A 23855-nucleotide genomic window follows, 5' to 3' on the forward strand; every position below is an offset into this window, starting at 1 on the left:
TCTAGAACATGTAGCACCAAGGGAGGTCATCCCATGAACATGAACAAGATGGAGGGCCAAATATGGAGTCAATATTGTGAGCACTTGCACAGTGACAAAACCAGACATAAGATCTTTTCCCATTATTTCAGGCTCTCTTTGCTCCAACAATATTAAAGTATTTACCATAAACTAGTATGCTATGACATAATGTCCTCACTTTTTCTCATAGTTAATATTTCATTGACCTTATTGTTACTGTCTCGAGAAAGCTTTCCTTACCTGGCTAGGGCTATAGTAATATACTGGAAACATACTACCTCTGACTTCATGCCTAAATCTTTCCTAGCCCTATGGGTAGTGTCTCGTGATATACAGGGAGCACTCACTTTGCACGTCTTCATGGTAACTGTCCTTGCCTATCTCCCTCACCAGATTATAAGCATCTCAAAGAGAATGACTATTTTCAACTGTGATTTCAGGGTCTTAGATGTAATATGTACTAGTGAATGTGCATAGAATTAATGGGGGAAATCATGTGACAATCAAAAAGTAGGTATAAGCTTTTTGTTCTCTGAAGAAGAAAAAGCAGTGGAACTTCGATTAAAAGAAAAGAAATGTGTGATATTCCTAATCTTTTGGCTGAAAGGCTCAGTAACTAGATTTAAACTTTGCCTTGTGGTTGTTAGTTGATGCTGTATGATATTTTGAAAAAATCAAAATCACTGTATTACAAAAATATCCTTTGGAATCCATAGAATAACTAATAATTTTAGTATTTAGTATTAATTCTAGTGGACCAAGAATTGGTGTTAGTCATAATCTCAGGAACTTGTATTTCATAGGAATAGTACTTGTATTTCATATATACACACACGTGTGTATGTGTGTGTGTATATATATGATGATTTCTCAGTAGAAGTAAGACTGGATTTATAAGTCAGCTATTAGAATGTGTGACTAAGAGCTCACACAATACTGAACTCAAATTCCACTCCTGCCACTTACAAGATATATGAGCTTGGGCAAACTGCTTAATCTTATTTACTATATAAAGGAAGGATAACTGAGTCTTAATCTTTTGAATCCTTTATCTTTTTAAATCCTAGTATTTTAACCTACAAAATAGGAGTAAAATGGCATTTATCATACAGAAGTATCATAACAATTAATATGATAATAAGTATAAAGGATCTGTAACTTAGTAAAGCAACTCAACCGTAGCTATTTAACTTGTTACACAGTGTGATATTTGGACATGTCGGCTTAGCCTCACTATGACCAATGACAGCTCCTACAGCTTTTCTGTAAATTACATCCTTTGAGACTTGAAGGCTTTCCCTAACTCCTGGTTGTTAGTAATGATACAAATGCCCTTGGGGATCTGATAAGCCTTGAGCTTGTATTGTCACACATTCTTATTTCAGAATAGTTCAAGCTCCCTGGTGCACCATTGTGTGAGAATAGAATACGAGATAACCGAAAAGAATTTTATGTAATAACTGGATTGGATTAGAAATTGTTTTATTGACAGCATATGTATGTGAGGGAAGAAGAACATTTGTAACAACTTGTTGCTAACATAGCAAACACATATATAAATATTTACATATATTTATAATGTACATAATAAATACACATATTTACCAAGGTTCATCAAAGTCAGTTATGTCAATCAAGGTAGCTTATTGGGCTATAGTAATACACTGGAAACATACTACCTCTGAGTGGGGAATATGGGGAAGCCGGAAAGAGAAACAGGAGGAGGAGTCCTAAAGCCTGGAGGCGGCCGGAATTTTTGCCCACGGGTGCCATTGTCACAGGACCACAGCTCCAAGGTTGTGCAACACCTTTAGTAAACACTTCCTGAAAGCAGACAAGAATGAACCCAGGAGTTTCATTCTGTCTCACTTGAGCGGAGGCTGGGAGAGACCGAGCAGTGCTCTCAGAGTGTGAAGGACAGGTGCTGCGCCCCTGAGCTCCCCCAGTATGTGGCTGGGGCTTCTTCTGACCACCACTTTCCTCCTTTCTCCAGTTCCAGGTAAGTGTCTGATTCCTTTTCAGGTTCTGGTAAATATGTCAGTGAACTGCTTGCTTTTCATCGTCTCTCAATAGTTTTATTTATTTATTTTTAAGCCAATTTTACTAACCAGTTGGTCTGGTTTGGATCTGTTGTTTTGGGGGGAGTGTGACTGATATAAACTCTCCACGTAAAGGAGATGCAAGGAGATGCCTTGAATCGATATGTCTGCTCTGAGAATACATAGATATCAAAGGGGAAACTTCATATAATTTAATTTAAATAGTAAATATGATCTTCGAGTCAAAACGTGAAATTCCTCAAATCCCACCTTATCATTTTCTTTTTATTTATTTATTTATTTATTATTTTTTTTTTTTATAAACATTTATTTTTATCCCCAGGGGTGTGCTGTGAAGTGTGTAAACCACCTTATCATTTTTAAAGCAGTAGAGATGCAGTGGATTTGACTAGCTATTGGTGCAGAAGCCTCTCAGAAGTATCTGCTGTTATTATCCGGACCAGTTTGGCTGGTCTTATTCCTTTTGGGTGTACATTTTTTTGTTTTGTCCTTCCATAACTGGTGATAATAAATATGTCAGTTAGAAATAAATAATTGACTGATTCGATAACTATAAAGCATTGTGCTATTACTTGGTTAAAACAATTGTGCTGCTAAGCTTAAGCTGATAATTTACTTCCATTTTGAATTTAAGAATTCAAACTAGAGGAATTTTACTTTTCAATAATAAATCAATTCTAGCATATCTCTCCATTTCTGAAAAATCTACCAATTAGATTTTGGTTAGATTAGATTGGGCAACATTTCCTTAGTTTATTTCTATTTCTAGAGCTTAGTTAAGTCACCACATCAGCTTCAGTGCCTGGGAATAACAAACCTTCTCTTTGGTTTTAGAATGCTTGCTGGGACTTAGTAATGGGAGCAGACTGTCAACAAGTACAAGGCTAGGGAGGGAAAGATTCTCCTCACCCTTGCACTCACTCAACACTTTGTGGGTAAAAGTGATTTTCCCCACTCCTGGTTCCTGATTTGTTTTCCAGACTTATGAAATTTTTACTTAAGATCAATTAAATATAGAACTGTACTAGGCATTTAAGTTATTGACTCAAAATTTCCGCTTTGTGAGTCAAACTTAATAGAAATCTTCTTTCCTTACATTCTCCAAAAGTGTTATCCCTAAAAATTCTTTGGGATCCTTTACTTAGTTGGAATATAAGAGTTGTTTGGGACCTGCTTTATCCAACAGCATAAAGATCAAGCAGGCTCTATTAACAAAATCACATAGATAACCCTAGAGTCCACCCACGTGACAGCTTTTTCAGTAAAATTAGGCTTTAAGGGGGCACCTGGGTGGCTCAGTCTGTTAAGTGTCTGCCTTTGGCTCATATCATGATCCCAGCATTCTGCATGGGGCTCCTTGCTTGGTGGGGAGACTATTCCTCCTTTTCCCCCTCCCCTTGCTTGTGCTCTTTTGTGCGCTCTCTCTCTCTGTCAAATAAATAAATAAAATCTTGGGAAAAAAAGAGTATATGAGCTCATTTCCCCCTCTCTTTGCATTCACAACATGGCACCAAGAGGCATCTTCCTTAGAAATCATGCCTCAAGCTGTAGATCTTCAAGGGCTTAGTGGTGGGAACAGAGGTTCTGCAGTGTCTTTTGTGAGAATAGGGGTTCATATAGGCAATTATCCCTTATCTTCCACCTTGAACAGAGAGTCACCCCACTCTCTACCTTCCATCTTGTATTTTCAACTATCTTCTTGGTATTATTCTCGTTGATATTATTACCACATGGATTTATTTCCCAGTCAGAATGTAAAAAAATAAAGGAATTTGCATTTCTCTTCCTTTTTGTTTATCTGCCCCCATCATCCAAAGAAAAAAATATGCAACTCAGATCATGACTTGTGCTCAGTTTCTGTATACATGAAATGAAAGAGTGAAACATAAGTAGGTCAGCTGTTTGTATGTCCTTCACAATCCCCTGAGAGAAATAATTAATAGAATTTCATCATAGGAAAAAAAACCCCAAATAGTTAAAGGGAAGTGACAGTTGTTTAAGGGAGAATATAAGGGAAATGACAAGAGAGAAAGGTCTTCAAGATATTCCAGCAGGATATCTAGGGGATATAGTACTTTTTGAAATTATTTTGTTTCAAATTAGCCATCCTTTCTTGTCTTTATAAGGTGACTAGATGACCCTTAGAAGTATTTATAATTTAATCTTATTAGCCAAAATGATAGACTTAATCGGGATGTGTTTTCCCTCAATGTTTGCACTCACTTTTACAATACTAAATTTAAAAGTACCAGATAGTTTGAGGGGGGTACAGAGAAGCCCAGATCTGAGGTCAATATTGAATAAACTCTGATCCAGGTCTGAATGTCATGTGTTTTGTCTGGAAAGACACTCTCTAAAGAGTTTGGAACAGATCTGAACAAAAATGAAAATGTCAATATTATGCATTATAGCTAAACTCCAAAACTGCCCCAAACTTATTAAAAAATAAAGTAGCAACCCACACCAGGGCCTGTTGTATTAATCTTGTCAATGCGTTTTAACTTTTTAAAAACTAATAAACAGTAAAATAATTATCTAACCCAAGCCAAAATAATAGTTTTATTTTTCTTGATCTAGTTTTTCTTGTCAGAAGTAATCCAACATGTGAGTTCTGTGGGAGAGAGAAAGCAAGTATTAACATGAATTAGTAGAAACATATTGTGTTACATTTCAGATTTGTTTAATCCCTGGATGGCAGTTAGTTGTGTTTATTCCACAGGCTTCAAGATAATTAGCCTGATGTTATTCAGCTGGGAGGAGGCTGTCTCATTTCCATCAACCTTAAGGATGAATGAGCCAAACAATATTTAGGTCTGTCCATTTTTCTAACGGCTGTCTAATTTGTTATAATTCAAGTCTCGTTCTTTCATGGGCTTTCTTGGTTTCATAAAAATTGGAGCCATTAAAAGAAATTCTATCTGTTTCTCTTAGACAATGTACTCTGTTGCAAGAGTTTGAGAAGAGCTGAAGGTCTGTTGGTTTCAACTGAAGAAAAGGAGAAGGTCCCAGAGGCTTTTAAAAAAAATACTCTGGTTCATTTGTTGATTAATTTTGTTTGTCATTGGGAAGTGCTCAGCATCAAAGAGTTGGGAATAAATTTCTCCACTAATTTACATACTTGGCTCCTTATTTAAGTCAATTCGTAATTTCTGATTTCATAAAACATTAAGATTTAGATACTAACTAGAATCATGGAGATGAGTGTGTATATATATAATTATTATTATGTTATATTATGTTAGTCAATATGTACCTCATTAGATGAGTTGCATATTAAGAAAACCTGCAGTGGGGAGATTCAAATTAAAACCACATTGAGATATCACCTTACACCAGTTAGAATGGCCAAAATTAACAAAACAGAAAACAACATGTGTTGGAGAGGATGTGGAGAAAGGGGAACCCTCTTGCACTGTTGGTGGGAATGCAAGTTGGTGCAGCCACTTTGGAGAACAGTGTGGAGATTCCTCAAGAAATTAAAAATAGAACTTCCCTATGACCCTGCCATTGCACTCCTGGGTATTTACCCCAAAGATACAGATGTTGTGCAAAGAAGGGCCATCTGTACCCCAATGTTTATAGCAGCAATGGCCACGGTCGCCAAACTATGGAAAGAACCAAGATGCCCTTCAACGGATGAATGGATAAGGAAGATGTGGTCCATATACACTATGGAGGATTATGTCTCCATCAGAAAGGATGAATACCCAACTTTTGTAGCAACATGGATGGGACTGGAAGAGATTATGCTGAGTGAAATAAGTCAAGCAGAGAGAGTCAATTATCATATGGTTTCACTTATCTGTGGAGCATAACAAATATCATGGAGGACCAGAGATGTTAGAGAGGAGAAGGGAGTTGGGGTAAATTGGAAGGGGAAGTGAATAATGAGAGAATATGGACTCTGAAAAACAATCTGAGGGGTTTGAAGTGGCGGGGGGGTGAGAGGTTGGGGTACGAGGTGGTGGGTATTCTAGAGGGCACGGATTGCATGGAGCACTGGGTGTGGTGAAAAATAATGAATACTGTTTTTCTGAAAATAAATAAATCAATTAAAAAAAAAGAAAAGAAAACCTGCAGTGGTTGGATTGGCCTCTTTCCCTCACCACTTCTGAATGGGAAAATTGTGTGGGCTATCATTTTTTGCTTTTATAAAAGAATCAATTATGATTAGCTATTATTTTATGACCTCAGGGTAACTTGGACTAATATTTACTCTCAGAATAGTGTGTGTATTGGATGAAACCACTTTTTATATAGGACTTTTAGAAGAGTTACTCTGGTCGCAACATTGGTGAATATATGGCTTTATGAACTCTATATTAATGGGACTAATTGCATTGATTGGACACAATACACTAGAGAGCATGTGGTTGCCTTATGGTATGCTTATTTGGTACTATGGGTTTACAAGAAGCTCCAGGGAATTGTGTCAACACCATCAGTTCATTTCTGGCAAGAGTAATTTTCTTACCTTGTGACATCTTATTATTTTGAAATAAGTATAATAATTATAAACATTTCAACTCGATGTTAATAAAATGATTGGTAATATAACTCTAGATTTTTGAATTTGTTATAATTTTTTATAAAACAATGTTATTATTTTCCTTTACCAAAAACTAATTAAATAGAAAGAAAAATGCCCAGTAATTATCTCTTTAAAAACAAGAAGTCATTGAGGTAACTTATGTACTTTTTGAAGTCTTGACTATGTAATAAGACTTATTTTATCACACCCACTTAAAAATTTATCCAAATGATCATCACTTCTTCAAGAAGATTATGAGGAATCCTGTATTTATTTGCATAAAATCATAGACTGCTTGAACTGTTCTTAAAGATCATTTAATCTGCTGTGTCTGTTCAAACAGTTAATAAATTAGAACCAAAGCCAAGTTTTAAGTATTCTAGGATTGAATCCATAGCTTTAAGGTGTTTTGAAATGTTTTAAGAGTAAATCTTGAGACACGTGCATACACACACACACACACACACACAAGAATATTACTCAGTCATCAAAAAGAATGAAATCTTGCCCTTTGCAACCATATAGATGGAACTAGAGGGCATTATGCTAAGTGAAATAAGTCAATCAGAGAAAGAAAAATATATGATTGCACTCATATGTGAAATTTAAGAAACAAAACATGAACATAGGGGAAGGAAAGGAAAAATAAGATGAAAACAGAGAGGGAGACAAATGATAAAAAAATTATTTATTTGAGAGAGAGAGCACAAGCGAGGGGAATGGCAGATAGAGAAGAAGCAGGTGCCCACCAAGCAGGGATCCTGATGTGGGGCTCAATCCCAGGACCCTGAGATCATGATGTGAGTCAGAAGGCAGATGCCTAACCGGCTGTGCCAACCAGGCATCACTACCACAGAAAACTCTTATTATAGGAAACAAACTGAGGGTTGCAGAAGGGCAGGTTGGTGGTGGGATGGGGTAGAGGGTGATGACCATTAAGGAGGATACTTGAGGAATGAGCACTGGGTATTATATGCAACAGATGAATCACTAAATTCTATCTCTGAAACTAATAATACATTGTATGTTAATTAAATTGAATTTAAATGTTAAAAAAGTAAATATTGAGCCAGTGAAAGAGAAATCATTCCATCCCTTTAATTGTTCATTTTTGACCCAATGAGTTTTTAGCTCATTACTTTTCCTGTTCTTCGAAGTTAGAAGTAAATAGCTCTTGAGAGGTCAAGTGCATTTAGCCATCCTAAAATGATAAGAAAAAAATTGACAAAACTACAGTTTTTTTTAAAAGATTCTGCTTTAGTTTTTAAAATAAATATTCTCTGGAGCATCATTGGGATAAATGTACAAGTCATCCAAGATGACTAACAAAAGAAATACTCACTTGTATTTGTGAAAAGATCAACAATAATAGCAAATTTATATTACTATAAAATTTAGGGTTGAGTAATTTAATGAGCTGGGATTATCTTTAGAGAGCACGCTAGTCAAAAGACAGAACTAAAGCCTTTCCAGTCCGTAGTGTTAGTCAATTGCGAGACTGGGGCCACAGTTTAGTTCCTACTGCATCTATATTCTGGGTAGACCAGTAGCCCCTTGAAAAACCAAAGAACTGGTTTATTGACATTTCCTTATCCATTACTCTACCCAGAGCAAGGACTGATCAAGTGAACAAATAAAAGAGAAAATAGAAAATTAAGTGTTAGCATTGGGAAAACTCTGAATTCCTCTGAAAAATAGCTTGTGGAGGGGCGCCTATGTGGCTCAGTTGGTTAAGCATCTGATTTTTTATTTTGGCTCAGAACATGATCTCAGGGTCTTGAGATGGAGCCCCGAGTTGTCTTGTGCTGAGCATTGAATCTGCTTGGGATTCTCTCTCCTCCTCTTCCTCTGCCCCTCCTTGCTTGCTTGTGTGTGCCTGCATACTCTCTCTCTCTCTCTCAAAAAATAAAATTAAAAAAAATAACTTGTAACAACAATTCAAAATATAGATAGAAGGTTGGATGAGATAACTATTCAGTTCTCTTTCAATATGACTGCAGGCTCAAAAATTTTCCTTCCAGACCAGTAAAAGTGTTTTAAATTTTACTTATCTAATTTTCATTTTTTCATGCTTTGTATGCAAAAATGAAAGTTTATCTGTATTACAAAAGCCAAGCATTCTATGGAGCTTATATTGGAGCTTTTCTTACTGTCTTAGTTTCATTCATTACAATTGGAAAATATAAGAAAAGTATGAGAGTCAGAAATGGCATGCATTAGTTATTTCATTTTTGTAACAATGTAGTTTTCAGAGTACTTCTACACAATTATGCCAACATTGATTAGTATCTTAGAAGATTAGTTTGGCTTTTGCCTTGCTGTACTAGCTTTTTGCCTGTACTCTTTGCTATATTCCTGTATAGAGGATTCAAGGTAGCAAATAGAGATGAAAAAAATCCCAAAGAAATATTTTTACCAAATAGAGAAACACTTTTAGCGGGAAAATAGGTTCAAGATTTGAAAGGTAGTGTGGACTTCTGATTTTGTCTATCTCTAAACTTAAATAATTCTCTGACGTAACTCAGTTAAACCTCTCTATATAACATTATCCATCAGAAATGCAATAAGGCTGATTATTTCCAACCATCTTGTTTATTTGTTCTGCTCTGCTAAATCTTCTCTTACTTTCTTCCCCCTCAGTAAATGCTATCAAGGAACTCCCTGGAGTAAAGAACTATGAAGTAGTTTATCCCAGAAGACTCCATTCAGTACATAAAAGAGAAGTCAAGGAGGCAGAGCAACAGGTACAGCTTTTGACTTAATGAAGAATCTTGAAAAAACATACATACATATTTTACATATGCTATACACATAGATATATAACTATAACATATATATACATATTTAATTATATACATTTATTTGCATTTGTTGTTTGACCTTATTTTTATTAATCTTCACAATAACACAGTATTCTATTATCAGTCTCATTTTGAAGATGAGGATTCTGACAACTGAAATAAACTGCCCATGGTCACACAAAAAGTAAACTTGAATACTTTTATGGTAATTTGTGACTCTTCCAAAGAGATTAGATACAACTTATTTTATCTATTATTGATTGATCATCTATGTGTCTATGTACACACATACAAACAAAACCATAAATATTAAAGTAGAAAACAAAATATTGTAGATGAAAATTAAGCTAGAATGAATTACTATGGTTAAACATAAAATTTACCTTTGTCTTTTCTAAAGAGAAATTTATTAAAATTTGTATGGTTCTTATTACTTAATGAAAAAACACATTCTTAATCAAATGATAAAAGCTAAAACACAGTGATTCATTCAGCAATTTTCTAAATACCTGCACCCAAAAGTTTTCTGCTGAGAGCCAGGAAAAATATAGATAAATGAGACATAGATAATAACTTGAAGAAATATTTTGAGATGCCACTCCCTGGGAGTACATACCCCCCACCACTGGGTAAGGTTCCTAAAAGATGATTTCTTCTAAAGCAAACATTTATAATAGCAGAACCCATAGTAGACCCTGTTTATCAAAACATTTCTTCCAACAAAATGTTTCTGTTAAATTTGAATGGCATCTTTATGCATTGGATTCCTTATCAGTATGGTCCCTTTAAATGTTTTCTAGCATTCTCTTAAAAATATCAATATCAGAACACCTAGGTGGCTCAGTTGGTTAACCATCCATCTTTGGCTCAGGTCCCAGGACCTGGGATCAAGCCCCGTGTTGGGCTCTCTGCTCAGTGCGGAGCCTGCTTCTTTCTCCCTCTTCCTCTGCCTGCCATTCCCTCTGCTTGTATGCGCTCTCTCTCTAACAAATAAGTAAATAAAAAAAATTTTTAAATGCCAGATACATTTTGTCACTGAATATTTTGAGGAAAATTTGAATACACATGTAGTGTTTTTATCATAGGTATAAAGTGATTTCCTTCTAAAACAAATTTAAGCTTTTGAACAACTTAATTTGATGAAAAACTAGAATAGTTTTTCATCCCCCTTTAGTACAAGAGTTACTGGTAGTTACTATTCTATATAGTAGAATAGTTACTCTACTTTACTCTACTATTCTACACAGTAGTACTGGTATCTCATAGATGTAGTTGATGCATTGTGCTTGATATTTATCCCAAACACATTATTTGTCTAGTGCACAACTCGATTAACTGGTTGTATGAGCTTTAGGTTTTCCCAATCCATAGTGGAAGGGTAAAGGACCTGAACTGAAAAGCCTTGTTTATGCTCAACATCTTAACATTGTTAATTTTCTCTGTATAAATTTAGATGTAAGTGAACTTCAAATTCTGTGTCTTTAAACTGAGATAATAATAGCCATGCTTATCTTATATGACTATTCTGAGAAAACTTACTGAAAAGCAAAGCAGAATACAATTATTAAGTCCCTGCTCAAAATTATATTATGGCACTACCTACGTAACTCACCAAACTTCACTTCTTAGGACTCATCATCTTGGCTCTTTTGCTTGATGCTATGGTTTACTAAACCATTTTGTCTTCTTTCTGCTTCTTGATAAAACCTCCATTTTAGTCAGCTTTGGTATTCTCAAGACCTTTCTTAAGAATATACTTATTGCTACCTATCTGCCCTTTAGGAATTTTTTCCCCTACATAACTTGTTCTCCGTTTATGTAATGCCCAGTCCATCTTACATTCTTTGTGAAGTCAACACAGAATAGTCCATGCTTCAGGAAAGGTCAGTGTTACACCATTTGGCTCTTGATTTTCTTTTAATATTGATTTTACTATAGTGTGTGTGTGTGTGTGTGTGTGTGTGTGTGTGTGCATGTTCTGCATGTCTGTGAGTGTAAGTTTAATCTTCTCTTCTGATTTAAAATGGCCAAGCACAATTTAAAAAAAAAAAAAAAAGAAAAAAGTATTTTCTGCGTCTTTAACATGCCTCTTCCCCCCCTTCACCCTCATCTTTCACCCCGTCCTATGAAAAGTATTCCATAAATGCCTTTTGGTTCAAAAAAATCCTACAAAACGTGTCAATTTTATCTTTTGAAAGAAATAAAACCATTACACCAAATTCCATAGAGATTGGAATATGCCTAAATGACTTGCATGCTTTAATTCCATTTTTATTTTTAGAGTTTTGTGTAATATATTTGCAAACTTCTCCTTGCTGCCTTCAGTTGTAGACAGTAGAAGGTAACATATTAGCCATGAAGAATGGAAAGGGGGAAGCACTGAGTGATTTCAGCCATCTCACAAATATGTGTAACTCAGACATGTTTGCCTTTTAGCATTCAAACAGCATTGATGTTCTCAGGGGCTAGTTGATGCCTTTGAAGTACCCCACAGCAAGAATGTGATCAAACCATTAAAAGTAATTCCTGACTAAAGAAACATTCCAAAAGCATCGATCTGCTTTTCCCAGGCAGTGGTTTCCATGTTCTGGTATTTCAGAATTTCACCTCCTTACGCTGGTCACAGATGTTTAGTTTCCATTCTTATAGCTCCTGCTATAGATTCTACTGTGTGCAGAACAACCAGATTTAGCAAGTAAAAATACAGGATATTCAGTTAAATTTGAATGTCAGATAAACAATGAATGCTTTTTTTTTTTTTTTAGTGTAAGTAATCTCAAATATTGTAGGCTTATATTTAGAAAATTATTCACTTTGTGTGGAGTTCAGATTTAACTGATGTCCTGTATTTTATGCGACAGTCACACCATGTGTCTTTTGTCACTTCCCTCTGATCATCTAGGGCTAAGCCTTTGTAGTCTCTGATTCCAGCCACCATTTTGGTTATGCATGTAAAGTCCCATGTTGCTTCATGTCTGATATTTCAGTTCTGCTCTGTCAGGGTGACTGAATTGTATCACATCACACTTGTCTCATAAACATAGGTTAGAGAAGCCAGGTAATCCTTATCTGCCACACAGAAGGCACATTCTTTTGACATAGAATCTTCTCTTTTTGTTCAGGTACAGCTTATGACCAATAAGAACACTGTCCTATTAGATAGAAGCCAAGTTCTTAGAAGTTATCCTCGAGGCTTTTCAGTTGAGACTATTGGTCTTCCTTGTGCAAGGAATTGATTAGCAATTTCTTGAAACATCTAGACTTTGGAATGCATGTGACTGAAGGGATCTCTGCATCCCATAGATGTAACATAGATCTAGTTAGTCTAGATTATTCACTCTTCAAGGCAGTGGAGATGTGGAGGACATGTGTACTTATTATTATGCAACTGTGCCCTCTACTGGTCCAGAGAACAGAAGCACTAGCTTTACTTTGCTATTCCAAGAGCCTGGCCTCATCCTTCTGACTTCATCGCACCTGGCCCAATTACTTAAGATTTGAGCTAGAATGAAATGATCCTTTGAAACATTTTCTGGAGTGGACATTCAAGGCCAGAGTAGAAACATGAATTCCATATTCATTATCGTATTTTTAATTATATTTTATATGCATGGCACAAGGAAAACTAAGTATTTGTTGCATAAATTAGTAAATGGACAAATGGTTAAATGAATGAATTAGTACATTGTCCATAACTGCATAGATAATACTGGACTACGTGGTCCATATATTTGCCAAGTACTTAATCAAGGTCCCTGATGTTGTGAACTTAACTTCAAAGGTAATCCCTATTTTCCCAGGATTCTGCCTCCAGAGCACACACACCTCCTTAGAGGCCAAAACTGCCATGCTGCTGGCCAGTGCCCCAAATAGAATATCTGGCAACACAATGCCTCCCTTACACTAGGAACAATTTCAGGCCTAAGCTAGGTCTGCCAGGGTTCCTGGAGGCCTCAGCTTACTGTATGTTATGACAACAGTTGTACTATTGCCATTAAGCCTTCCTGGGACTTCTAGGGTGTGATTTACTATTTGTTGTGTGCCTATGGGCATCATCTTGACTTTACACCCTCTCTTCCATCCTGGGAACATCCCAGATAGTGGCCTTCCCAGTCCACCCATTCAACCTTATCCATGGCATTTTTCCTGGAGGACGTTTATTTTTATGTCCCTGTGACCAGCTAACCTTACTCTTTGGGCTCCAAATCATTGCCTTCTAGTGGGTACTCTCCAAATCAAAGTGCATCTTTCCTCTCCTCATTCATAGTTCAGGACTCAGGTTGCACACAAGGAGGATAGTTTTTTGTTTTGTTTTGTTTTTGTTTTTGTTTTTTTTGTTTTTGTTTTTGTTTTAGCAGGCATTTCTCTCTACCATGGACTTCTACTAGGGACATGAGGTTATCACATCACCCAGTGCAACCTCTTTCATAAAGACTTGTTTTCTTCCTTGTTGTTTCCTTTCATCTATAATCTATGCCAGTGTTGGCTAAAACTTCCAGTCCAAAAGCAATAATCTTTTCTAAAATAATCTCCAAATAACATTTTAGGTGAAAGTCCACTAAAATCCATTGCTAACACAAAATAGTTATCAGGAAGGCTTTTCTGGGAAGAAAATTATATCTGCTACCCTCCTAATATTTTAATTCCATCTGGCCTTTCTTAAATCTAAGTGATAAATGGTTACAATGATTCCCCATAACTGATTTTCAAACCTCAGGCCTTTTTTTCCCCCCAGCTGCTGTTATTCTTCAGTAAGGTGAGTTACAGCAGCCTCTCCTCATCTAGATCTGCAGTATAGGATACTTATACCCAGGAGCTTTTGACATCAGAGAGGACTCTAATAACTAACCATTTAAAGGGAATGGGGGCCATTCCAACTGACCTTGGAGATGGTGCATCCCTGCACAATCCTCCTGACCTGAAGTGTCTAATGCACTATATTCCCTTGCTGAGCTCAGGTGCTGCTCTGGCTAGGAGAGGGAGAAGAGAGGAGAAGCTTGGCCTTAGGTGCAGCCCAGCAGAGGAAATAGCACTCCATCATATTTGGTCAGCCATACTTAGATCTCTTTAATAACAATGTTGTGGCACTCCCCAGTGAATTTTTAGATTTTGAGTGTAACCATGGTTAATAATTCTGTTTTATAGAACAAAATTAGAATTTAGTACTCAATAGCATCTTCCCTAACATACAGTCTTCTGTATCTCTTTTTGTATATCTAAATCTTGAAACGGTTCTCCTTTTCCACATGAGGCTTTCTTGAGGTGATATTTTCTCTTTCTGAAGTCTTGAGATCTTAATTTCTCTCTGATTTTTGAATACATACACCTGTTGTTTTGTCCACATTCTGACCTCCAGTTAGCCATGAGAATACCATCAGACCAAAAATCATCAGTAGGAGTCTTTGAGGTCTTTGGGTCTGTGGACATACTATTCCTTCTTCTCAAATAAGTTCCCACCCTGCTTCACCTGGCTAATTCATAACTCAGCTTGCCTGGTACTTCCTCAAGAAAGCCTTTACAGACCTTAAGATGTTAGATGTTATCCTTTATCGTACAACATAAATCACTTTTATTGTCTTTCCACAGGATTATAAGCTTTCTGACAGTAGGGGTCAATTTTTCTTGCTTAGAGTTGAATTTCCAGAACTGAGTAGAATCATGCATATAACTAACACTCAGGTAATATTTATAAAATAGATGGGTGGATGGATGGATGGATAGAAAGTTCTCAGATAATTTGTCTATTCTGGTTGCAGAGTTGTTTGATTTGTTAAAAGAGGCTAGAAGCAGACATTTGGTATATAAACTATATAGACTACCATTAAAGAAAGAGATGAATGGATAAAGAAGATGTGGTATATATACACAATGGAATACTATGAAAAGAAATGAAATCTTGCCATTTGCGACGACATGGATGGAACTAGAGAGTATTATGCTTAGCAAAATAAGTCAACCAGAGAAAGACAAATATCATATGATCTCTCTGATATGAAGAAGTAGAGAGGCAACGTGAGGGGTTTGGGGGGTAGGAAAAGGATAAATAAAACAATATGGGATTGAGAGGGAGACAAACCATAAAAGACTCTTAATGTCACAAAACAAATTGATGGTTGACGGGGGTAGGGGGGTAGGGAGAGGGTGGTGGGGTTATGGACATTGGGGAAGGTATGTGCTATGGTGAAGTGTGTAAAGTGTGCTGTGAAGTGTGTAAACCTGGTGATTCACAGACCTGTACCCTGGGACTAATAATACATTATATGTTTATATAATATATATATGTTTATATAATGTTTTATATATTTATATATAATTTATATATGTTTATATATAATTTATATATATAATTTATATATATGTTTAAATAATATATATTATATATATATAATTTTATAATATAAAATTTAAAAAAAGAAAGTAGGCATTGTTTTCCAATGATTAAAAAGATGAACACAGCTGAATGAATATTTGTGTGTGTTTATAATGACCAGTAAATGTTTGTGCATTTTTGCAGGAAAAATTTGAAACTGAATTAAAGTATAAAATTACAGTTAATGGGAAAATTGCAGTGCTTTACTTGAAAAAGAACAAGTAAGTGTTTTTATTTCTGATATTATCCTTACCGACAGCAAGTTAGTATGTGGAAAATGTGCTAATTGAGGCTTTTTCTGCTTAAGGCTCTCGAAAACCTCTGCTAATAAGTTTTTTTCTCTCAACTGGCCTGGGGGCGGGTGTTGGTGAATATTTATTTCTATCAAAGTAGTGGAAACACATTGAGTAAAATAACAGTTTACTAGTGTTTGGACCCTTCCAGTAATAAAATATAATGCATGAGATAAAATTGTATCAAATTCTGTGAAAAAGCAGATTTTTAAATCTTACCCTACATTATTGTAGTTTATTATTCTAATACTCAAAGATTAAGATTTAAAACAATTTGCAACTATTTCCATCAGGGAAAAAAAAAACCAAACATGTATAATTAAATAAATTCAAGGACTAAAGAGCAAGTCAGTGGTAAAGCCAGACTGGGCTCTCCTGATGCCCGCACCAGTGCTCCTCCCATCCAGCTACACACTGACCGTCCCACTTTCTCATGCGTTATATCGTCCTCTTGTTCTTTCATTGTCCGCATTCAGGTCAGTTACATTCAACATTTCTTTCAAGTTTCACTGCCTCGATTCTGACTCAGATCTTGATGATCCTATATCTCAACGACTTCAAAAGTAGTTTTCTCCCCTAATTCTGTGCTTTCAAGCTCTTTCAATCCCTAAACCATTCTATATAGTACAGCAAGATTGTTTTTCCTCAAATAAACTATTGCCATTTGCAAAAATCACAACTGCCTGGACTTTGGAAATGGTGTGGTAGAATAGAAATAGTACAGGTGTGGACTTTAGGCAGACTTAGATATGATCTTTTGCCCCTCGAACTGTGTCATCTTATCTGAAAAATGAAGCAAGTCATACTTACCTTATCAGACTGCAGAAATGATTAAACAAATGATCCATGTAAGGTGTCTAACTCAGTGGCTGGCACAGAGATAACATTTAACATATCCTAGTTACTTCCTTTCCTCCTTGCCCTGCCTCTTTAAAAGGAATATCCAGATTCCTATGTGCTGTCAGGTAATTGAAAGAATTCTGAGAAGCTCAGTGAAAATACCAGAAGGGCCCTACCTACCAAAGGCAAGTCATTGACCGCGAAACTTGCCACTGTTACAGTTCTTAGCAGTCCCTGGGAACTGAAAAGGAATGGGTGAAAATGTAGTTATCACAAACTGATGAGGAACGCTCTTTTTTCAGTCATTTTTTTAAGTCAACTCTACCCTTCTCAGTCCCATTCCTTCCTCAAGTCACCCCTCAGAGAAGTATCAAAGTGTCTGCTTTCTAGCAGACACTGTTCCACACTACTTAGGAATGTCCACACTACTCAGGAATGCCAAAGACTCAGCTCCCTCAGTCTTTGCATTGTAAGCATCCTCTTCGTGCTTGGACTCTGCTTGAGGGCTTAGTAGAAGGAGCTCAGGAGTTAAAAACTTTCCTAGACTACCAGTGGAAGCTTTCACTTTGACCAAGGCACTTTTCAATTAGCATGAGTAACCATGAAATTTTTTCTTTTTTTTTTCCTCCAGGGATCTCCTTGCACCAGGTTACATGGAAACACATTATAATTCCACTGGAGAGGAGGTCACCACAAACCCACAAATAATGGTAAAAGAGTATCCTAGAATCACTGTCATTTGGGGTGTGACCGGTACACCCAAGGGCAGTGAGTGTCATTGCCAGACAAATAGTGAAAATGAAACAGCATTTACAATGTTGGTGCTTTTTCCAGAAGTAGTAATTTCTTAATACACCCCTTAATATTTATACATTTTGACAAGAACAAAGTCATTCCTTGACAACCATGGTAACCCCTTGGTTATGTGGGCTTCCCTTCAGGGGCTCCCTATAAGAGAGTGGAAGGAGCTTTTCATTTTCATTAGAAGAGTGAAGAATTGAATACTTCTAGTGTTCTTAGTCAGCACTATATAATTTCTAGATTATATAGTGTCTCCAACTCAAGACTATTTCCTCAATAACAGAATTATAGAATTCTGTTTTCCTTAAATATTTTTTACTCTTGACTCTTATTTAGAAGGTGGCTGTGTGAAGTCATGTGAGGAGTATTTTATCATTGCCATATTTCTGAGTTCCATTTTTCTATTGGCAGGCCTTCAGGCATTCTCTTCATAGTGATGGCACCGGTATTTATGTCAATACCTCATCTGTCTCAAAGCAGAAAGGTGTGCTTGATTAAAGTACATCCACATGGAAAAGTTCTGGGATTGGACATTTTTCTCCAGATGGAGAAGGGGATGTCACACTATTCTGCTGAAACTCTTTGAATAAATTAAGACATAAAATATAATCCTGATAACTCATTCATTTGAAAGAGCTTGTAGGTGTTAGAAAAAAAATAATGATCCACAGATGAGTGAAATCATATGATAATTGTCTTTCTCTACTCGACTAATTTCACTTAGCATCATCTTCTCCAGCTCCATTCATATTGATGCAAATGGTGGGTATTCATCTTTTCTGATGGCTGAGTAATACTCCATTGTATATATGGACCACATCTTCTTTATCGACTCATATCATATAATTTTACTCATATGTGCAACATAAGGAATAGTGGGGAGGACCACAGGGAAGGAAGGGAACACTGAATGGAAAGGAATCAGAGAGGGAGAAAAACCACGAGAGACTCTGGACTCCAGGAACCAAACTGAGGGTTACAGAAAGGGGGGGTTGGAGAGATGGGGTAACTGGATGATGGGTATTAAGGAGGGCACATGTGATGAGCACTGGGTGTTACAAGCAACTAATGAATCGTTGAACACTACATCAAAAACTAATGATGCACTATATGGTGGCTAACTATACAGTGGCTACAGAAAAGGAAGAAAGGGATGACTTCCATGAAGATAATAAAAAGAAAGAAATAAAGAAAGAAGAAAACGATGAGTAATCAGCCAAGGGAAAGAATGAATGTCTGATATTTTGGAGGCTCATATTTTAAACTTCTATCTATAAGTTTGTTTCTTCCAGACTGCATTCACCCATTATCCTTTTTCTGCAATACCAATATTTAATTAGTAAATGCCCTTTAAGCATTGGATTAATTAACCAAATATTAAAGATTTTAACCATAAAAAACTTCTGGATGGAACTAGAGCGTATCATGCTTAGCGAAATAAGTCAAGCAGAGAAAGACAACTATCATATGATCTCCCTGATATGAGGAAGTGGTGATGCAACATGGAGGCTTAAGTGGGTAGAAGAAGAATAAATGAAACAAGATGGGATTGGGAGGGAGACAAACCATAAGTGACTCTTAATCTCACAAAACAAACTGAGGGCTGCCGGGGGGAGGGGGTTTGGGAGAAGGGGGTGGGATTATGGACATTGGGGAGGGTATGTGCTTTGGTGAGTGCTGTGAAGTGTGTAAACCTGGTGATTCACAGACCTGTACCCCTGGGGATAAAAATATATGTTTATAAAAAATAAAAAACAAACAAACAAACAAACAAAAAAAAAACTTCTTAACCTTTTATTTACATCTCTAAGTTGACTATTGTTCAGCATAAAATTATTTGAAAACATAGATCTCGTTTCAAGCTTTCAAATTCAAATTTAGCAGTGTCTCTAAGAAACATGTACATTCTCTTACAAATCTCCCTTTTTCTTTTCTTTAGGATGACTGTTATTACCAAGGACACATCATTAATGAAAAAGTTTCAGATGCTAGCATCAGCACATGTAGGGGACTAAGGTAAGGCTTCATAAATGGTTCGTGTATACCTGTGGTAATGGGGTGAGTGTGTGTGTTTTTAATAAACCTGAGGAATCTCAAATAGAATGAATTATCCTGTAGTTAAATATAAATCCTAAGGGTTCAAAGATTTTGAAATTTAAAGGAAACAGAGTTTCTCTTGATAGTGGTTTCTAAATTCACACATCTGAATTGCTTATAGAAGTGTGTTTGTTTGTTTGTTTGCTTATTTTCAAAATACAGTTTTTGAGTCCAACTCTTAAAGGAATGGGTGCTCTTCTCCACCTTTCCTCTTTAAACTCTCTCTTCGGCTTGTGCTATCCATGCCCAGCTTTTCTTCTGTATATTAATAACTCCCCAGGCATCTGTCTACAGTGAGATATTTCTTCTGATGCCCAGACTTGACCATCTAATTTTGTCTTCCATATATCCATATCTCTTCCATATTTGGATAGATTAATGAAATCTCAATCTTAATAAACCCCACATCAATAATGTTTTTCTCCCAAATTTCATGTCTTTCCAGTGTTTGTTATTTCAGTGAATGATATAATCAACTAACCACATGCCCAATTCAGAAACCTAGATTCCTTGATGAGATCTTGCCTCTCAGCTATCCATTTTTGATCCATTTTCAAGCCCTACTGATTAGATGTGCTAAATATTCACTGGGATTATTCACTCTATTCTTTCTCTACTGCTACTTCCTAGTCCAAACTACCATGATCCTTTATGCAGACCATAAAGGATCTCATATGCATCCTTGTCTTCTAGCTCTGTATACACTTAACCAGTCTCTGATTATATACTTTTATGCTTTTTTATCCTAGCAGTTATCTATAATTATGAATACTTCATATATATCATCTAATTATATTGTTTTGGGGTCAAATGTGACTATTTGATCCATATCCATCTTCCTCATTGTACTATAAGCTCCGCAAAAGGAGAAACCATGACTTTTTTCTCTGATTTTCTGCCCTTAATCCAAGGGCTAATGAATAATGGGTGCCCCTCACTGTTGGTTAAATGTATCTTAATTTGGAGTTTCAGCAGAGATAACTGAGAAAATCTGGTAATATTTGTTGATCATGTGCTTTACGTATGATGTCCTTCAATCTTTATAACCATTCTATTAGGTAGGTATTATTCTCATGTTACAGAGGTCTCCAGAAACTATGGCAGTGTGGGTTTATGTATTTTTCCCATGGTATCACATCTAAGAAGTTATAGACCCAGAATCCTAAGTCTTATTTATAAGACCCCAAGGTCTTCATTTTCAGTGCACCTTTAGAGCGGATGAGGTATTAGATTGGAAGAACACTGGGTGAGAATGAGGAAATTTCCATTCTAGCGTCAGCACTGACATAAGTTAGCTATGTAACATTATAGTAGTCACTTCTCCCCAAGAAATCTGATTTCTCAGAGAAAAACTAAGTTTAGATCATCTCTAAGTGTATCTTTAGCTGCAAAGTTACACTATATTCTACTGCCATGAACTTGAAATTATTTGGTATTGGAAATTCTTTAAAGTCTGTAAGTCTATAGCACCCAAAAGCAGGAATATTTTTTAAGAAGTCAGTCAGGATTTTCATGTTTTTCAGGGGCTACTTCAGTCAGGGAGATCAAAAATACTTCATTGAACCTTTAAGCCCTACAAATCAGGATGGACAGAAACATGCACTCTACAGTTATGATCCAGAAGAAAAGACTAATAGCACCTGTGGGACAGATGACATACTACGGGCACACGGATCTCGGCAGAGTATGGTTCTACCTGCCACCAGTCTGGTGGTATGCATACTTTCATATTTTATTTGCAGTGCTTTCATGTATCCTGTCCTGGCTCTCCTGGGTTCCAGTCTTAGTAGTTACAATTAACAGAAACTTTATAGTCTTGGTTGAATTACTAGTATTATAGTAGGCCATAGAGACACTAAAACCTTGTGGTACATTGATGATTTATTTAATAAGTATTTGTGCATTAACTATTATTAACAACAATGTGCCAAGGTTAAAAAGAAATATAAATATAATGCTTGCTTTCTGGGAACAGGCAACTTTGACAATACCATAACATACAACAAAGGTATGAAGTATTATTACTTTCACATAAAATATCCTGCTGTCTTTATGAATGAATCCATTCAATAGTTTTCTTTCTTGAAGTACTTCCATAGGTGCTTGGGATGTAACAGTGAGCAAAAATAAAGGCAGGATATGTGCAGAGGAACTGAGGATATTCTTAGATATATGAGTTCAGCTTCCAGTCACAGAAGAAAAATGAATATGGCTTGTTTGAAACCATAGGGAGTCATTGCCATAATTGCTTTCATTTTCTTCATGGGATGCTTTATATCCAGTCATCTCTTCTAAATGTTTTCACCATCCACAAGCACTGGGCAGAATTTGTCTTAACAAAAGAATATCTCTTTTGGGTTCAGTTTGCTGTGGATTTAAATTCCACCAGTGATATGATACCAGGATCCCACTAAGAACTCACTCCTAGGGATGAAGGATAAAATAATCAAGGATAAATTCTAGATTTGGGCCTGAGCAAATGATGAATGGTAGTGCTGTTAACTGAGCTGGGGAGAATGAGGGAGAAGCTGGTTTTGTTTGAGGTTTGGGAATCAGTAGTTTTATTTTGACCACATTAGGTTTATGGTATTAGACATTTGAATGGATGCGTGAAATAGGTATTAATTGTAACAGTCTGGCCTTTAGAAGAGAGGCCAAGGCTGGAGATACTCATTTGATGGCAATTAGTGCAGAGTTCCTATTTAAAGAAGGCATAACACAGGATGAGATTACTGAGGAAGAATGTGTAGATAAAGAATGGGACCCATGGCTGAGATTTTATGAGGGCCTCTAATATATGGAGGTCAAACAGAGGAGGGATGACAGTGAATTGCAAATCCCTGTAAGCTTAGGGCCCCACTTCCCTCTGTAATCTCCTTTCCTTCAACTCCTTTCCTACGGACAACTTCCCCCATTATGTTCTGACAAACACAGACAATTTTTCTGTGCTTTAAACATGCCAATATCAATTCACTTCACAATCTTTTTGTTCATTTCTTTTCTCTGCTGGAGTTATCTTCCAATTTATCTTCTCTTGCCTGATGAGAACATTAATGAGAATATTCTCATTAATATGTCTGCTGCATGACCAAACCCTTATAGCTTTCCCTGACCACCTATTCTTATAAAACTACCTTGGTACTCAGTATCACATGACTCCATGTACTCCTCTTCACAGCACTAATCACCACCTGATTTACTCATGCTTATTTGCCTAGTGGGAGCTCCTTAAGGCCACGGACCAAGAATGTTTCATTGCCTTATTCTTAGCACCCCTGGTGTCCAGTAAGTGCTAGTGAATACACTGCTCCGAGACTGGGAAGGAAGTGTTTACCTAGAGGACTACACCTGAAGTCTACTTTCAGTAATGTGTTCTTGCTAATGGAAGCTTACTGCTCTGTTAAAAGACAACCCCTTCTGTGTGCCTGGGTGGCTCAGTCTGGTAAGCATCAGACTTGGTTTCTCAGGGTCGTGGGATTGAGCCCTGAGTCAGGCTCCATGCCCAGCATGGAGTCAACTTGAGATTCTTTCTTTTCCTCTCCCTCTACCCCTCCCACCACTCATGCTATCTTTCTCTGTCTTGCAAATAAGTAAATAAAATTAAAAAAAAAAAAAAAGACAAGCCCTTCCAGATATGCAACATAGTAAACTTTGATAGTTTATTATTTAGTATGAATAATGTATCTGCTACTTTTCAATGGAATAATCCACTAGGAAATATATCTTTTCTTGTTGTTGTTATTGTCTTGTTTTGTTTTGTGGAGAAAAAGGAACAGAAAATAGGGAAGCTTGGAATGTGGGAAAGAGATCCAGCTCTGCCTGAGGAGAAAAGAGCAGACTGGGTGCCATGATGGGTCTGGGCATTGCACCATTGCTGAGGAAGGGGGTGCTCACTAGGAGAAGGATAAAGGCCGCTTAAACCCACCACCACCACTACCAACAACTACAACTAGAAAACACTAAGAGGTTGCCGAAGTCAGAGTTTTTCTATTTCAGGGCAGCATAGCGGAGAAAACCCATTGTTCAAAAAATCTGAAAGCT

General features: G+C 36.5%; 1 protein-coding gene across 2 annotated transcripts in view; it reads left to right on the plus strand.

The window, feature by feature from the left end:
* The first annotated feature begins 1805 nt into the window (after positions 1 to 1805).
* LOC132013412 (disintegrin and metalloproteinase domain-containing protein 28-like) overlaps positions 1806 to 23855 on the plus strand; it is a 44585-nt gene continuing 22535 nt past the window's right edge. The window contains exons 1-6 of one of the 2 annotated variants that reach the window (XM_059393105.1): positions 1806 to 2020; positions 9253 to 9356; positions 15928 to 16004; positions 17548 to 17626; positions 19657 to 19733; positions 21338 to 21527. In XM_059393105.1, coding sequence (XP_059249088.1) covers positions 1969 to 2020; positions 9253 to 9356; positions 15928 to 16004; positions 17548 to 17626; positions 19657 to 19733; positions 21338 to 21527 — 579 coding nt within the window. In that variant the 5' untranslated portion in view covers positions 1806 to 1968. The remainder of the gene's footprint in view (positions 2021 to 9252; positions 9357 to 15927; positions 16005 to 17547; positions 17627 to 19656; positions 19734 to 21337; positions 21528 to 23855) is intronic. The other variant, XM_059393115.1, reaches the window with a different exon arrangement.

Source organism: Mustela nigripes, chromosome 1, assembly GCF_022355385.1.
Source record: "Mustela nigripes isolate SB6536 chromosome 1, MUSNIG.SB6536, whole genome shotgun sequence".
NCBI classification, from domain to species: domain Eukaryota; kingdom Metazoa; phylum Chordata; class Mammalia; order Carnivora; family Mustelidae; genus Mustela; species Mustela nigripes.